General features: G+C 43.7%; 1 protein-coding gene across 7 annotated transcripts in view; it reads left to right on the top strand.

The window, feature by feature from the left end:
* Nucleotides 1-16,454, top strand: part of RPH3A (rabphilin 3A) — a 133,812-nt gene that overhangs the window by 67,258 nt on the left and 50,100 nt on the right. For all 7 annotated transcript variants that reach the window (XM_039505229.1, XM_039505234.1, XM_039505233.1 and 4 more), the window contains exon 3: nucleotides 4,121-4,264. In XM_039505229.1, the coding sequence (XP_039361163.1) occupies nucleotides 4,121-4,264 (144 nt within the window). The remainder of the gene's footprint in view (nucleotides 1-4,120; nucleotides 4,265-16,454) is intronic.

The following is a 16,454-nucleotide window of genomic DNA, read 5'->3' as shown; positions in this document are numbered from 1 at the left end:
TGATTTCAATGGGACTATTCAACTTGCTGAAAAGTAAGTATGTGGTAAGTGTTTGCAGGATCAGGGCATCTATCACTAAAGGGCCAGCTTTTCAAAGGTATATAGGTGCCAAAATATGCAGGTAGATGCCTAGGGTGACTCTTCCCAAGGGATTTCAATGGGAGTTAGGTTTCTAGCTGCTTAGATGCTTTTGAACATCCCAGTAGGTGCCTAGCTGCATCATCTGGTGCTTAGAGACCTTTGAAAATCTGACCCTAAGACCCTGACCCTTCCAGTTGTTTTGTGCATGCAGATTCCTGTGCCCGTGTGCGGAGCTCCTTGACTTGGTGCGTTTGTCCCTAGCCTGTAGCTCAACAGCGGGACGTGTTTTTTTCAGAAGTTCCCTCCATGACTAGGACAAATGGCTCAGCTCTGAGGGCAGGGCCTTCAGAGCAAAGTGCCACAGAGTGTAACAGAGAATTGGAGCCTTTCGATAGACTTTTCAGTCCCACTTGGACAACTCTAGACCAGGGAGCTAAGTCTCTATTCATTTCTGTAGGTTTTGAGAGTAATTTCTACAGGATCCTATTGGTTTGGTTGTGCAATTTTCAAATGTGCCCAAGTCCCCTTGAAAGTGACTGAAAATGTTGCCCTTCTCTGCCCCTCCCCCATTCCATTCTACAGGATTTTTAAATCTTTAGAATCCTGAGTCCCTCCATCTCATTACATTCCTATGCTGTGGGAACAGGCTGAATTGCTCAGGATTTCTTTTGGCAGCGTGGTGCTGTTTTAAATAAACGAACAACCCCATTTTATGCCTGAAGATTCTGGAATGGAGAGGAATGGGGATTGAGCTAACTTCATAATATATTTAGCAAATCATCCTGCAAATCAGAGGAGGAATTCTGCAGCCATGTCTTCTGCCTGGGAAGTTATTGAGCTTTTGGAGCTGGGGAAGAGACTGTTTAGAGGAAGTGGGTTTAGTTATAATAGTAACTTTACATTTACCGTTTTGTAAGTGTTTCAGCAGATGAATGTCAAACTTCTCTGGAATCAACAAAAGAAAAGTAAATGACAGTTCTTATCTCTAAGGGGTTGACCCTAAGCCTAGATTTTGTTCCTTCGGTGAATTTCAGACAGAGCTCTAGTGTTCTTTTCAAGGTAGTTTCCCCCCCAAGGTAAATGTGTTACCTAGGGCTGTGTAGTAATGTATGATGGGATAAACATTCAAAGCAGCGCACAGATTAGCTGGGACATGCTACCAAGCGTGGGGTTACAGCTGACTAGAGGATGACAACTCTATTTCACAGCAACTTTTGAGGTTTCCAACTCGGTTTTGTTTTCACTGCAATGCAGAACAAAACCAATTTGTGTGTGAGCGTCTCGTTCATGTCTGTGCTCCAACTAATTCAGAGCAGAGTTTTTTCATCCAGATCACTCTGATTCAGACAGAGCAGGGATATGAATCGGGATGTCTCACCACCTCTTCTCTCAACCAAAAAAGCTTTCTGCTGATGAGGCCATCACTGAAACATTCCCAGCTCCGAGGAAATTGCATATTTTGACAATTTCATTTAATCAAAAATGTTCTGACCGGCCCTACAGACACATGTAATATAGAGCAATAATCCCCATATTAGCAAGCTGCAAACAGAGAGCGCTGTCTTCTTTCTCCCTTGAACTGTGTTAGATCTATGGGGATGCATTTTTCTGAGGTTGTACTTGGATATTATAGTTGTGTGACTCCCACACTTTCAGAATAAACAAGCTTCTCTTGCAATTAGGGTGTGTAGTTCAAAGGCCCAGATTTTTAAAGGTGTTGATATTGCTGTGCTCAGCATCGCAATGCCTAACTGATGTAGGAGTCTTAAAATCTCATTTCCTAAAGGGATTTAGGCACTTAGGCATTGACAGTCAATGGGATTTAGACACTTAGGAGATTTTAAGACTCCTGAATTAACTGGCATTGCTGCACTTACCATTGCAATGCCTTAAATCTGGGCCTGAACACCTCGTGGAGGCCGCTGAGCGCTTTCAACTCCTGAGCCATGTCTACACGAGGGAAATGTTCTAAAAATGTCCCTAGTGTAGACAAGACTGCTGGGGGAACTCAGTACATTGCAGGATTGGGCCCACAGCCTTTTAGATATGCTGATTGTCAACTATCTGCGACCCACAGAAGATTATGCTAGCCCATTAGTCTAGAGGACGGGCAGTGGCTTCTGGGAGATTCATGTCCGTGGGGACTGATGATACTTGACTGGAAAGGTCATGTACTGTGCTAGGTGGCTGACTGGATTTCAGGAGGAAAAGAGTGGCTTTATGCAGAGCTTATCACTTAATATCGAATTCTGATGCTGGAAGTGTCAAGGAAGCATTGCATACCGGTCTTGTGACGGGATGTTTTATTTATTTTTGATCGAGCTGGTCACTGAACATATGCCCCTGCTTTCCTCCCCCTGTACAATTTTCCCAGTGGGACCAAGGTGAACTGAAAGTAACATCAGAAAACGAACCACTATGAAATGGATTTTCATTTCAGAACAGCAGGTTCGGTTTGTCAAACCAATTTTATTCTCCAGAGATTTCCTTCCACATCACGATACAAACACACAGGGGCATATGGGAGGGAATCTTCAAAATTGCCTCTCCCTATTTGTCAGTTGTGTCCATTGTGCCAGGGGAACTGGGTTTGGAGAAACAAAAGGAAGATTATGCCAGGGATGTTTATATATATTTCAAATTTAAAAAGGTTGAGGGGGGAGAAAGAGAGAAAGGAAGAGGACAGTCATTTTGTGTCTGCATGCAATGGTATAGATTGACTAGCTAAAGCTGAATGAAATTAGGCAGATACGCCTCTCACCTTCTAATGAGATCCTAGGCAATTAGTCGTTTCAAATAATGCCTATTGTTTTGTTAACGATGTCTGGACTTGGGTCAGCAAATCAAAATGTGCAATTCCTGTATAGATGCATACAAAATGGGAATGGGTTAATGGCTAATTCTTCACAAAGCCTGAAATCTGGTAAAGAACCAACTAAGGTCTACATCTCACAATCAAGGTAGTCTCGTTTTAGTTAAACTAATGCATCCAGCTGCTTTAACCCATCCTATTGGGAGCTCTGCTTTCCGTTAGGTTCCTCTTGCACAAAACAGTGTGAGAGAACCTAGTAGAGGAACCGTATCTTCTAGAATCATAAACTATCAGGGTTGGAAGGGACCTCAGGAGGTCATCTAGCCCAACCCCCTGCTCAAAGCAGGACCAATCCCCAGACAGATTTTTGTCCCAGATTCCTAAATGGCCCCCTCAAGTATTGAACCCTGGGTTTAGTAAGCCAATGCTCAAACTACTGAGCTATCCCTTCCCCTCCCTCTTAATAAGTATCTGTTTGGTGTTGCCTGTTCTAAGCAGAAACGGGAGTTGTAGATAATTTCATGGAGACTCTGCAGAAACACAGTCCGTTTCCAAATGGGATAATAGGACTTGTCGTATTTTAGGTGTCCCTATTGTGAGCAGTGTCACTGGAATCGGGTAAGCAGCAAAGGATGTATTGGGGAAAGAATTTAGCTAAGAAAATGCTCAGAGCTGGGTAAAAGAATCTCAGCTCTTCTACCCGGGTGGTGGTCTCACCATTTTTCTTACAGCTTGGACGATCGGTGCTGTCTGCAAAAGAGACCTATCTTTCCTCTGTAGAGCCTTCGTGCTGTGGTGGTCAAAGCATGACCAGCGTGTGGAAAAGTGGAGGATTGGAGAGGGAGGGAGAGGAGCTTAAGTGGGGAAACAGCTTCCCATCTCTCATTTCAAATGTCAACAGCCAATTTCACAGCTGCTGATACAATTTCCAGGATGGAAGTTCTAGATGCTGATGGCTAATGCGGTGACTGATGGCTGGTAGACTGTAAGGTGGCACTCAGTGAATTTTGACAAGGAGTTTTTCCCATGCATGGAGATTCAACAAGTGGTTAAAACCTATAAATGGGGAGAGAACTGGTAAACATGAGACAATTATAAAGCTCACTCTCTGTGTGCTTATTGTCCGCACTCTTTCTATTCTGGGAAACGTATTTCTAGTGGGCCCTGTGCTTGTCTAATGTACCTGTCCTCCTGCTCCAAATCTCACTGCCTTTGTGTGCTTTGTAGACTCCCTGCTGGATGGTCGGTACGTGGAAACCAGCCGGAAAGGCAACGGAAAAATGAAGAGCTGACAGATGAAGAGAAGGAGATCATCAACCGAGTAATAGCTCGAGCAGAGAAAATGGAAGAAATGGAGCAGGAGCGTATTGGGTAAGGAAACGACCTGGCTAATCACTCCAAGGAACCCATGAGATGGTAACATGAGTCAGTGCATGGGCTTCACTTTGTATGTATTAGATTCAGCCTTGTGGCATGAAAATCATAGGGGAGCCCATTTGATAATCATACCACAGAACTGCATCTGCTTGCTGCCTGCTACCACCTACCTCCTTCCAAAACCTCTTTGAGCCCAGATATTTGTGCAATGCTAACATGGCTTTGCCCATCCAATGCATCTGGGCAAGCTGAAATCAAATCTTCCATTACAAGAAGATTGATTCCCCAAGAGGGCCCCTATATTTTGGAATTAGTTTCCTAGTCCTGGAACAAAATAGCGTAAATCTATTGACCTAGGGGGCATCCTGGAAAATCCATTTTTATTATTCTTATTGACTTGTATTACAGAAGCACATAAAGGCCTCAGCAAGGCCTCATTGTACTAGGGGCTGTACAAGCACTGCCCCAAAGACTTTACAATCTAAATAGACAAGAGACAGAGGCCTGGTCTACACTATTGGGGTAAGTTGGCCTAAGTTATGCAACTCCAGCTACATGAATAACAGCTGGAGTTGAAGTAGCTTATGTTGACTTATTGTGGTATCTACACTGCACTGGGTCGATGGGAGAAATTCTCCTGTCGACTTACCTTCCGCTTCTCGTTCCGGTGGAGTAGCGGAGTCGACGGGAGAGCGATCAGTAGTCGATTTAGCGGGTCCTCACTAGACCTGCTAAATCGACTCCATGTGCATCAATTGCCACAGCGTTGATCCGGTAAGCGTAGACATACCACAAGGGCATTTGGGGAAGGCTGAGGGGAGGTAGGCAGTTCTTTTGGAAACTTTGGGTGGGGAGATTTTGTTTTGTAATTTAATTTTTGTTGACTGTGGTTGTATGTAGCAGTGCCATGCTACTGTATTTGATGTTGTACTGATTTGATTGTGTATGGATGTCTCTTTAATTGCTGAAAATGATACGTGGACACTGGGATAGCAGTTCTTTTAGTAAATAAATGAACAAACTGGGGTCCCAACATATCCTGGAAGTTTCAGCTTGTGTTCTCTTGCATATCAGGATGGGAGCAGAAGGGTTTTTCAAGGAGAGTTTTGTTAAGTAAGCTGAGAACACCCAATGCCGTGTGTGTGAACTACTGTACAACGAAAGACAATATAAGACTGAGTTTTGCTGAAGGATCTAGTAATTAATCCTTCACTGGCAGGGAGACTGACTTACACCAAAAGTCAAAATTAGGTGGGCGAAGATGAAACTGCTGAATTGGAGCCTCCCTGAACTCATGAGGTGTCTGATTCAAAGTCAGAGCCACATCTCCATTTTGGTTCTCCCTCAAACAGGGCAAGTCAGATCCTCAGAGCTAGACACCCTGGAACTGGAGGGGATTTGAAGCTGAATATTGGACTGATCTGAGTTGTGCCTGGGTGCCCGTTTCCTGGCGCCCTGCTGACCTGTCCTGATAAGTGCGCACACGTGCAGTATGTAGAGAGATTTCAACTGTGCGTCCTGGTTCCTGGGAAACCAGACCTATGGCTGCTATGAGGGACGGCTCCAGGGTGAACCATATAAATGGTGTCCTGCTTTGAGCTGATGCATTGGAAGGTAGATTGTCACGCTACAAAGCTTCACTGCCTGCCACTGACCTGTCACGTGCTCGGTATTTGCCATTTGGTTTGTGCTGTTCAGTCTTCAAGCTTGGTTCTCTTAGTATCCCTGTCAGTATCTCTTGGCCTCTCGCGCTCCTTTAGTTAGTTGGTGGGCTCTTCCTCTCCTCCCTGTTTTTAAAACCCATTTAAATTGCGGTCTAGCCTTTTTCGGGGGGTACCGATGTAAGATGATGCCCAGCATGGGTGGCTGGCAGTGGGGAGAAGACCATGGACCTCTGGATCTGAAAGCATGAGCCTCTATTGCATGAGCTAAAAGACCCAGCCCTGTTAGCTCAAAGCCAGCAGTGGGCTCAAACCTCTAAGCTGTCCAGCCGCTTGGGGAGAGAGCCACCCCGAGTAAGTGTGGGATACAACCGTGTCTGTGTAACAGTCTAACATCCAGCACATCCATGGAGACAGCCACCAGGCCCTCCTTGCCGGGCCAGATACTGCTATGTTACCCAGGCCAGTCCAGTTGCTCTATTGCCACCACTGGAGTGCCTCTGGGTTTAGCCCAGCATGAATGAGAGAGCAGAAATTGGCACGTTGACTTTTATCAATGGGCCTAAATCCTCTCTCCTCGGTCAAGCGCAAGTAAATGGACTTGGTGCAGGGGAATTCTGAAGGAGTACAGCATCTTACCATCCACCCTCCCCTCCCTGGGTTCCAGACCTCCACCCGAGCAAGCCTGCAGCAGCTGAAGGTTTCCTGCCATGCCCCCCGCCTTCCTAATAATAATGCTCTTGCCTGTGGTGGAATGCTGTGCAGCACGCAGGGGGACCCCAATGCCGTGGGGTCTCTGCATCCTGTCCCTTGCCCCAGATCCCAGAGCAATACGAGAAGATTCCACCAGTTCCTTTCAGCATCCATGTTTGTACCATGCATTGGAGAAGATACCCGAGAAGAGCAAAATAATAATTGTTATATATCAACCTGCTCCATCAGTGACTGTTTCACAGAGGGAAATCCTATAATCCTACGTGTCTAACATCCTGTGTTTGTTTTAAGGACAGCAGGTGATTGTATTCTATTCAGGCTTAGTCAGCTCCTTGTTTTTTCCATCTGGGGTGAGAGTCGGGCAAGCCAGCGCCAGCATTATTAACATTCTCTGAAAAACAGTTAAAAACCCCTCTAGTTGTTTACTACAAGTAAGTTGCCCTCAGGGGCAGTTGATTCATAAAAAGGCAGAGCAGTTCCCTCTCCCAAAAATGGAAAAACAACACATGGGCGTTAAAAGCAAACGAGTGTTTGAAAACCAAACCCACGGATTCTGTAGCCTGGCTGCTTCTGACTCAGCTGAGATCTAGTCCCTGTTAACCTGACTGTAAAAGTGAATTCAAAGTAAGCTGTAAAAATATAATTAGAACTCTTCTCTAAATAGGGCTGGAAAGAAGCTTGGAGTGTGGGAGGAGAAGGGCTCCCGAGGTGCTGAATTTGGTGAAGTTAAGCATGCGAAATCCAAAGTTTCTCCTATGGTTCAAACACAGTTGAAGAGCTGCTGAAGCAATGCAGGGGAAACCATCTGTCAGACTGGCTTTTCTGAAAAGCACAGAGATGCTGGTGGTGCAGAAGTCCTCGTGAGGGTGGTTAGTTTTTTTTTTTTCCCCCTGTTGCTGACGTGTAATTTGAGGATAAAAGGCCTGGTTGTATAAGAAGCCCTGAAATGTTTGTTCATTCGCAAGCTAGTTCAGAGTCGGCAAGAGAGCAGCAGCAGTTCTGAGAGCAGCAACATGCTCTATTCAAAGCCAAACCTTATCCAGTAGTGCTTGTTTCTCCCCCTCCTCCCCAACTTTCTGTGGAATGCATGGGCAGGTGGAGGTGGGGAGATCAGAGGCAAACTTCCCAAGCAGACCTTCAAATGTATGGTAAAATACCCAGCTAGAGAGTGATGGTGGATATTCCACTTGGGAAAGTTCACTTCTTGAAATCACGGAGGAATAGAGCTAAGTCTCCAAGAAAAGAAACCTCTGTGTGTGTGGTTTCAGAGTGGTAGCTGTGTTAAAAAGTCTGTATCAGCAAAAACAACGGGGATTCCTGACATCAGGAATCATAACATTCAAAAACCAGTGGGAGAACACTTCAACCTCTCAGTGACAGACTTGAAGGTGGCAATTTTGCAACAAAAAAACTTTAAAAACAGACTCCAAAGAGAGACTGCTGAACTCGTATCTAATTTGCATATTAATTCAATTAACTTAAGTTTAAACAGAGACTGGGAATGGTTGGGTCATTACACTAATTGAATCAATTTCCCTATGTTAAGTTCTCCTCACACTTTCTATGGGTCATCTCGATTATCACTTCAGAGGTTTTTTTCTCCTGCTGGTGATAGCTCATCTCAGTTGATTGGACTCTTACAGTTGGTATGGGTACTTCCACCTTTTCATGTTCTCTGTATGTATAAATATCTCCTGTCTGTGTGTTCCATTCTATGCATCTGAAGAAGTGAGGTGTAGCCCACGAAAGCTTATGCTGAAATAAATTTGTTAGTCTCTAAGGTGCCACGAGTACTCCTGTTCTTTTTGAGGAGCCCTTGTGGCACCTTAGAGCCTAACACATATATTTGGGCATAAGCTTTTGTGGGCTAAAACCCACTTCATCAGATGCATGGAGTCAGGGCTGGCTCCAGCTTTTTTGCCGCGTCAAGCAGTGTTTTTATAAAAAAACAAAACAAAAACCCGATTGACTTGCCACCAAAGTGCCGCCCAAGACTGAAGCGATTGACTTGCCGCGGCCGAATTGCTGCTGCAGACCCAGACGTGCCGCCCGCACAACGGACAAACTGCCGCCCCTTTCTATTGACCGCCCCAGGCACCTGCTTCCTTCACTAGTGCCTGGAGCCGGCCCTGCATGGAGTGGAACATACACTAGGGAGATATAAATACACAGCAAATGAAAAGATGGGAGTTGCCTTACCAAGTGTGTGGGTGGTCAGTGCTAACGAGCCAATTCAATTAAGGTGGAAGTGGCCTATTCTCAACAGTTGACAAGAAGGAATGGAAATTACTTTTGTAGTGCTAATGAGGCCAATGCAATCAAAGGGAGCCCATTTCAAACAGTTGACAAGAAGGTGTGAGAATCGGCAGGAGGAAATTAGTTTTTATAGTGACCCATCCACTTCCAGTCCTTATCCAGGCCTAATTTGATGGTGTCCAGTTTGCAAATTAATTCCAGTTCTGCAATTTCTGGTTGGGAGTGACTCTGTGTCTGTGTGTGTGTTGCAGGAAATTTTTCCAGTTGCAAAAGCTCTATATTTTGTTTGTCTCCTCATCTCCGAGCTCCTTGTGACTCCAACCCCTCACCTTAGAAGAGCATATTGAATTCCTCTCTTTAACATTTGTGATCTCCGCCTTTTGTTTACAGTAGAGATTTGTAGGTATTGGCGTTGCCTGTTTGAAATGGCTAGCAGATTTCAGCCGGGAGGTACCAATGTCCTCTATAGACAGGCTGGTTTTGTGTAATCTGGCACAGCATATTGCTGGGTTCATAAGATGGGCTTGACTTTTCACCTTAACTCTTCATGTTGCTGATGTTCAGCCTTCACAAGTTCTGCAGGGAATGTATCAGCTCTCTTGTTTTCCTTTCTGGTTTTTTCCCCCCTTTCTCTATTCATGGCCAGCCTCAGTTTGGTTTCAGCATGTGTGTAACTAGCTAGCATCCTGGTGGATTTGGATCAAAGGTGGCTTGATGAAATGTGTGAGATTTTTACCTGCTGTGCAGGAATACCTCCAGAGTGTGACTCGTGTGTGTACAGAAATGAAAGTCCCTGCACATGAAACAGTAGTTGCAGGCATATAAAAATGCTGAAAGCCTAACAAAAGGCATCATTGCATTGCACTGATATTCTATGTACTTAAACACTGAATGCACCAAGTTCGTGATCATTCAGTATAGGGTGACCAGATGTCCCGATTTTATAGGGACAGTTCCGATTTTTGGGTCTTTTTCTTATATAGGCTCCTATTGCCCCCCACCCCCTGTCCTGATTTTTCACATTTGCTGTCTGGTCACCCTAATTCAGTATCTCAAGCTGAGAAAATGGTAGAATCACATTTTGCCATTAGAGGTGTGTGCATCTATAAAGAAAACTGCTCCTAAACTTTTGATCCTAATTTTAATTTTTTAAAAAAACATTGGATCACATGTTTCATTTTTTTGACTTTCATGTTAAGTTTAGTTTTAATATTCAGACCTTTAATACTCATGAGTTCCCAGTAGAAATAGTAGTGGCTTAATTCCGGAGTTAGCTGGGTGACCTTTTTTTGTGTATTGCATTAACTTTTTCCCTTTTCTTAGAAATCTTTGCAAAATCACTATACAAGCTTATTCCGGTCAAATCTGTTGTGACAGGAGTGTTGTGTTTTTTAAGACTGATCATAGAATTTCAGTGTTCAACTCTGTGCAGTTGCGAGGCCAGGCATAAAACCATTTATCCTTTGTGATTCAGGGTTTTTTTTTTTTTTTCCCCCAGTTTATACTGCGTGCTGCATTGAACCTACTGCTTGGTGCTGTTTCAAACCCATTAGGCTTGTCTTTGTTGTTCATTTTTGTGGAGCTACAATAAATATTTAAATACAGAGAACTTTTGCATGCATACGCTGGTGCCAATTCTTGTTTTGCAGAGGAATCAGCATTTAATAAAAGTTCTTTCTGTATTCCCCTTGTTGATTACAGCTTGTCCTGAATAAAAAAGCAAGAGAAAATGCCATGCCATGGTGCTGCAGGGTTGCTGGGACGGTGCTGCTCTCGTGTACTGCAGTGAGAGGCACAGTATATGGGGGGTGTGTGTGTGCGTGCGCGCGCGCAATTGCTGCTTCTGCAATAGAGGTCAAGCTGAACACAAAGCTCCTGCTGAAATACTCTTGGTCTATCGAGACATTTGTTTCGTATTCATCACTGTGGGGTAGGGCAGGGACTGTTACTACAGCATCTTTGTTCTGACCAGGGTAGTGAGACACTAAGGTTGATATAGTCAATGGTTAGGCTGCTGAGACCTGTCATGCTGACCAATATTGTTTCCTTGTACTCCCCTGTCTGACCATATCCACCTGTTCTTTCTTGTCTTACACTTCGGCTGTAAACTCTTTGGGGGCAGGGACGGTCTTTTTTTGCCCTGTGTTTGTGCAGCACGTACCGTAACGGGCGTCTGGTCTATGACTAGGGCTCTTGGGCACTGCAGTGATGTTACTAATAATAGCAGTCAGTGGGCGGTGCGGGTGCCCAGGACCCCGTGAATCAAGCCATTGAATTAGGTACCTAAATAGATACAGGTGCCTCATGTTAGGCACTCAAACGTTAACCGAAGCCTCTTCTGTAGCCTCTTCAGAATGGTTGCATGGACTGGCCAACAGGTGGTGCAGGAATAATGCTGTCCTATACCCCCTCCTCTGAAGAAAGACTACGTCACCTCTGTTGTGGAGTCCCCAAGTCTCTTGCAAGGTCTTCTTCATGGCTCTGTAGGATGGTACAGTGTCACCCATGGTGGCTTAGACACTGGTCTAGAGATGATGACATACATGGATGAACTCTCGGGGGCTCAGCAAGAGCCATCATAACTCTGAGGAGGTGCTTGTAGAGTATCCCTAACTGGCGAAGGAGTTTGGTTTTGTCTTCCGAACAGCACAGTCTAGATTTATAGAGCCAGACAAATAATAAGCTTACTTTGCCTGGGGAAAATGTTAGGAACACAGGAAATATTATACCAGTCCAAGAGGCCCATATCTTGCTTCCGTCAGTGACCAATTCCTGATTTGTTAGAGGATGGATACTGCTCCTCCCACCATAAGGACTGTCCACGGGGGAAAATACTGCTCCCTGTGCCTCTGATAGAGTGCACTGTAGCCTGTGATTTGATTACTCCAGGGGTTCTCAAACTGGGGGTCGGGACCCTTCAGGGGGTCGCGAGGTTATTACCTCGGGGGTCGCGAGCTGTCAGCCTCCACCCTCAGCCCCGCTTTGCCTCCAGCATTTATAATGGTGTTAAATATATAAAAAAGTGTTTTTTAATTTATTAGGGGGGTTGCTCTCAGAGGCTTGTTTTGTGAAAGGGGTCACCAGGACAAAAGTTTGAGAAGCACTGGATTACTCTTATCTTGGCCAGTTCAGCTGCAGATTTTAATAGTCATAAAATGTATGCACTGCTTTTTAAAATTAGCCTATTAGATACCACAGTGATGGGCACTTTGGAGATGTGCATAATGGTAATTAAAATCCAGCCACTGTGTTAGAGACACTTAGTAGAAAGTGATTAATTGGATGGTTAATTTATACGTGCAGCAAAAATTAGAAAGATAAACAAATGACATCTCCAGGCGAGGGGAGGAAAAGCCGCGAGGAAGCCTCGATGCTGATTCATAGCAATGACTGAGCAGCGGAATGCCATTAGTTGAGTAAGACTGATACGGTTACATAGACTTCTTGCAAACTGAAATGTTTTGCAATTGAATTGTATTAGCTGAATGAGATTGACCTAAAATGTAAGACCAGCTGAAAAGTGTTGCGAACGGAAGATGGTTTGTTACAATATAAATCTCTCTAGCTGTTAGCAGCAGTGAAAATTGAGTCTACATTGAATCCATCTTGCTGCAAAGATGGATTATGGATTTGGTTTCATTGGAAGAAATCAGAGTTTATTCCAGTCGGGAGTACCTGGACCTTTTGATCCCAGTAATTAAGCTTGAATCAATAACTTACCATTGTGTGTAGCTTCTGTTCAGCTTGCCCTCATGCCATATGTATGAGCTGAATAGCCCTGGTCTCTCTCGCTGTCCTTCGTTATCAGTCTCTGGTTTCCAAAATGGAGTCTGGCGGAGGATAATTTAGGTGGCCTGTGTAATGCACCTTCCTTCGCTCTTATAGACGGGGCTGGCTCTGCATTGATCCACCTTCAGCAGATAGGCTAACCCCACCTTTCTGTTAACATTTCATTCTGGTTTATCTGTGGTACTTGCATGGACTTGTTATCATGGTATCCGAGCCCGTCTTCACAACATTCCTGTGAGGTGGGGCACTGCTCACCCCCATTTTAGGGATGAAGAACGGAGGCAAAGAGATGCTAGATGACTTGGCCATGGTCACACAGGAAGTCCGTGGCAGAACAGGGATCCTAATCATTGGATCATCCTTCCTCTCAGGATTCTATTAGCACTAAATATAGAGATGAGAACCAGTTTGCATACCAGGGCCAAGTGTGAGTGTTGATTGCCCCAGTTAAATAACTTGGGGCAAACTAAACCAATGAAAGCCAGATTTATACCGGTGTACAAGTGTCCACACACAGATGTACCCATTGAATTAAATTAGTGCATTAGTGAAACTGGAGCAAATCCTGTATGTAGATAGCCCTAAAGTAACAGACCTCATAATGGAGGAGGACATAGGCTGATGAGAACCAGACCTTTTTGTTCCAGTGTCAAGTACAGTCTATTGCAATTTAATTATAGCATGCCTTTCTTACAAAGTAGAGCAGTTAAAATCAGAAGGTGTGTAAGTAGGAGGAAGCAGTAGATCAGGAGAAGCGTGAAGGACTGGTAAGTGATAGTGTGGGGAACTTGTGACAGCTCCCTAGCTGTTGGCATCATGGAAGGGGGGGTGGTGTCTGAACTGCATCTTAAGGAGGGAAAGCAGAGCAAGGAGGAAGGCAGGCTGTTTCAGGTGCAGTGACAATGAAAAATCAACCTCAGACAGAGGGAAGGCAAAGCTGTGGGACTGAGAAAGTTTAAAGAGAGGGGGATCAAAGGGATGCATAGGGGTGCACCATTGCCTGAGGATCCTTGAGTCATTGTGGAGCAGATACGGATATGAATTTTTTGAGTGTCCTGGAAATTCAGATGCTCGTATTAGGGACTATCCCGTGGCTCTGTGAATTGTTTCCCCTCCAATAAAAGGGGGACAGAATGGAATGTAATCTGATTTCTAGAGCACTTTTCTGTCTTAAAGCACCCCCAGGAACTTAAAGAAACTAGGAGTTAGGTGCTAATAGTGCAATTGCTGCATGGCAAAATCATCAGTTGTTGTGCACTCAGCCACAATTCACTATTGCACAGTTCTGAACATTAGAACCTTCTGATGATTCCCAGGGGATCTTTAACTTCTAGCCTGGCTGATCCTCAAAGATGGGTCACAGGCCTCAATTTAACATCCCCGCTTGGAAGGAGTGTGTGTGTGTGTGTGTGTGTAATTGTGAAAAGAAAATCTTTACCGCTTTGGGGTACAAACTCCTGGCTGCAGCATTACATTCTAAGAAAAGAGCAGCATTTATGATTATAGCATCAATGCTGTAATAAGGTAAATGTTTGTTTTTAAAGTAGTCCTGCAATCCCGGTACGAGTACACAAATTGTTATCTTTTTGCACTAGGCTCAATTTCTTTGTGATGATGATGCCTATAAGCGGTGGTTTTGCAAAACATTTGGAGCCAAATTCAAAATTGCTTGAGGTTAAAGGATATTTTGTTTTGTTTTTGCAATTTGTTTCAATTTTCCATGGAAGGGCTTTGTTTGGACATGCAGATTTGCTCAATGGAAATGGACCCATTTTGTAGCATAGCTGGTTTGGCATTGGAAAAAAGGGAACATTTGTACTTGCAGATGTTTTTGCTATGAAAATAGCCATTTTGCCAAAAATGTTGCACAAAACAAAACCTCTACATCCAATTGCATAAAACATAAGGAGTGAATTGCAGAAGGCACTCCTGGGTTAGCAGCAGTAGCATGCAATCTATGGGGAAAGTAACAGATTATGTCCCTAGATAAACCACTGGATTAAAAAATGAAATGTATCTGCTGCTGGGGCTTCTAAACAAAGATATACAGTACTTGCCATAGTCCGCAATATAACGCTAACACCAGACATGCTAGACAATGATATTCCCAGATTTGTTGGTTTCATCCACTTGCCACACTTCCATAATATGCTCCAGTGCCCTGTGCAGATAGTTGACAGAGAAGCTGCCCATACCATAGCATAGAAATTCAGTGGTTAATTTAATTGAGTGTGTTGAGAACAGCCAATTTTCTCTTTTTAGAAACATTGGAATAATCTTCATTCTGATCTAAATATTAAGGGCCTAATCCAGTGCCCATTAAAATCAATGGGACCCTTAGTGTTTGCAACTAAATGTATTCCCCATGAAATGTTAAACCTATCGATGTAAGATCAGGAGTGATTCCCCTGCATCTCCAGGTCTGACAGCTGAGTTAACATCTAGAAAAGAATCATGGATGAATGATCTCCAGTGTCCTGAACACTGGCTCAAAGAAAGGGATAGATAGCAGCATGCTTAAGGAATGAAGGCATGAGAGAGAATTATGCTAGAAAATAGTTTAAACATTAAAAGTATTGGAGAAAGTCATCAACCCACCTAACTCAGACCAGAGACTGTTAATCTTTAACCCATTTTATTCCTTTTAGAAAGTATATTGTCAGGTTAAAAAATCAGAATTACTTTTTTAAAAAAAAGTGCCTTGCTTGCATTATTGACAGTGTTTCAGATTATGCAAACTGAAAGAATTAAAACCCTTGACTTGAGTTTTCACCCCGTTTGTTGGTGGTTTGCTTTTGGACAATGCAGAGAGACTGGTCTGTTTCAGTTTTGCCAATAGTCATTTTCTAGTGATTCAGTTTCAGGGTCCCCTGCTCTAGCTGCTGTGCTCCCACTGTATGTATTGCAGATATGTGCTCTATATTAGACATTTTTTAAATATAAACCCCCCTATTTCCCCTCCCCCCCCTTAAAACTGGAAACTTTTCTATTAGTCTCAAGTACAGTATAGTAAAAACCTAGGATGAAACATTGAAGTGAATGGGAATTTTGCCATTGATTTCAATAGATTTCACTCCTGTTTTTTGAGATACCTGAATTTGGGGTCAAACTTGACCTGATAGTGTCCCTTTAATAAACACCCATAGAACAAGACTTCAGCATTTTGGACCTGAATCAAATCTAGAGAAGTCAGTGGAAAGACTCCCACTGACTTCAACCAGCTTTGGATCAGGCACTGTATGAACTGAAATAAAATGGCTTGGTACATACAATGTATTTTCTATCTCTTGCTGCACTGTCAAGGCATATTCCTTTGTCGAGTGCTTACGTATTCTCTATGCAGTACATGGTATTCTTGGGTTCCACTCTCTGAACAACCGGCAGTTTAAGGCTGAAATTCATGGCTCTCAGTAAAGTTTTTTCAGAGTTTGTCACATGTAAATTAGGGATCATATAGTTTGTAAATAATCTGAAAGTGTGGTCCGTGTAACTGTCATAAGACATGAGGGACGATGTCTTTTTTTTTTAATGGATGCTGTTTTAGCTGCTTTGTCAGATTTGGGTCACACTGCAATGGGAGTGTATAAAGCCCCTGCGGGTTTGATTTTTTTTTCCCCTGAAATTCTCTCAAGTAAGGATCTCTCTCCCCCGCTTCCCCTCCGCCCCCGCTTTGAATGGAATAAATAATGCATTTTAGATTCTGCTATTTTTAGCTAGCTGGTTTGTAAGTTAACCAGTTGTACAGTTTACCACTCAAACCTTTT

Source organism: Mauremys reevesii, linkage group 18 (assembly GCF_016161935.1).
Source record: "Mauremys reevesii isolate NIE-2019 linkage group 18, ASM1616193v1, whole genome shotgun sequence".
Taxonomy (NCBI): domain Eukaryota; kingdom Metazoa; phylum Chordata; order Testudines; family Geoemydidae; genus Mauremys; species Mauremys reevesii.
This window is presented reverse-complemented; position numbering and strand designations above follow the sequence as displayed.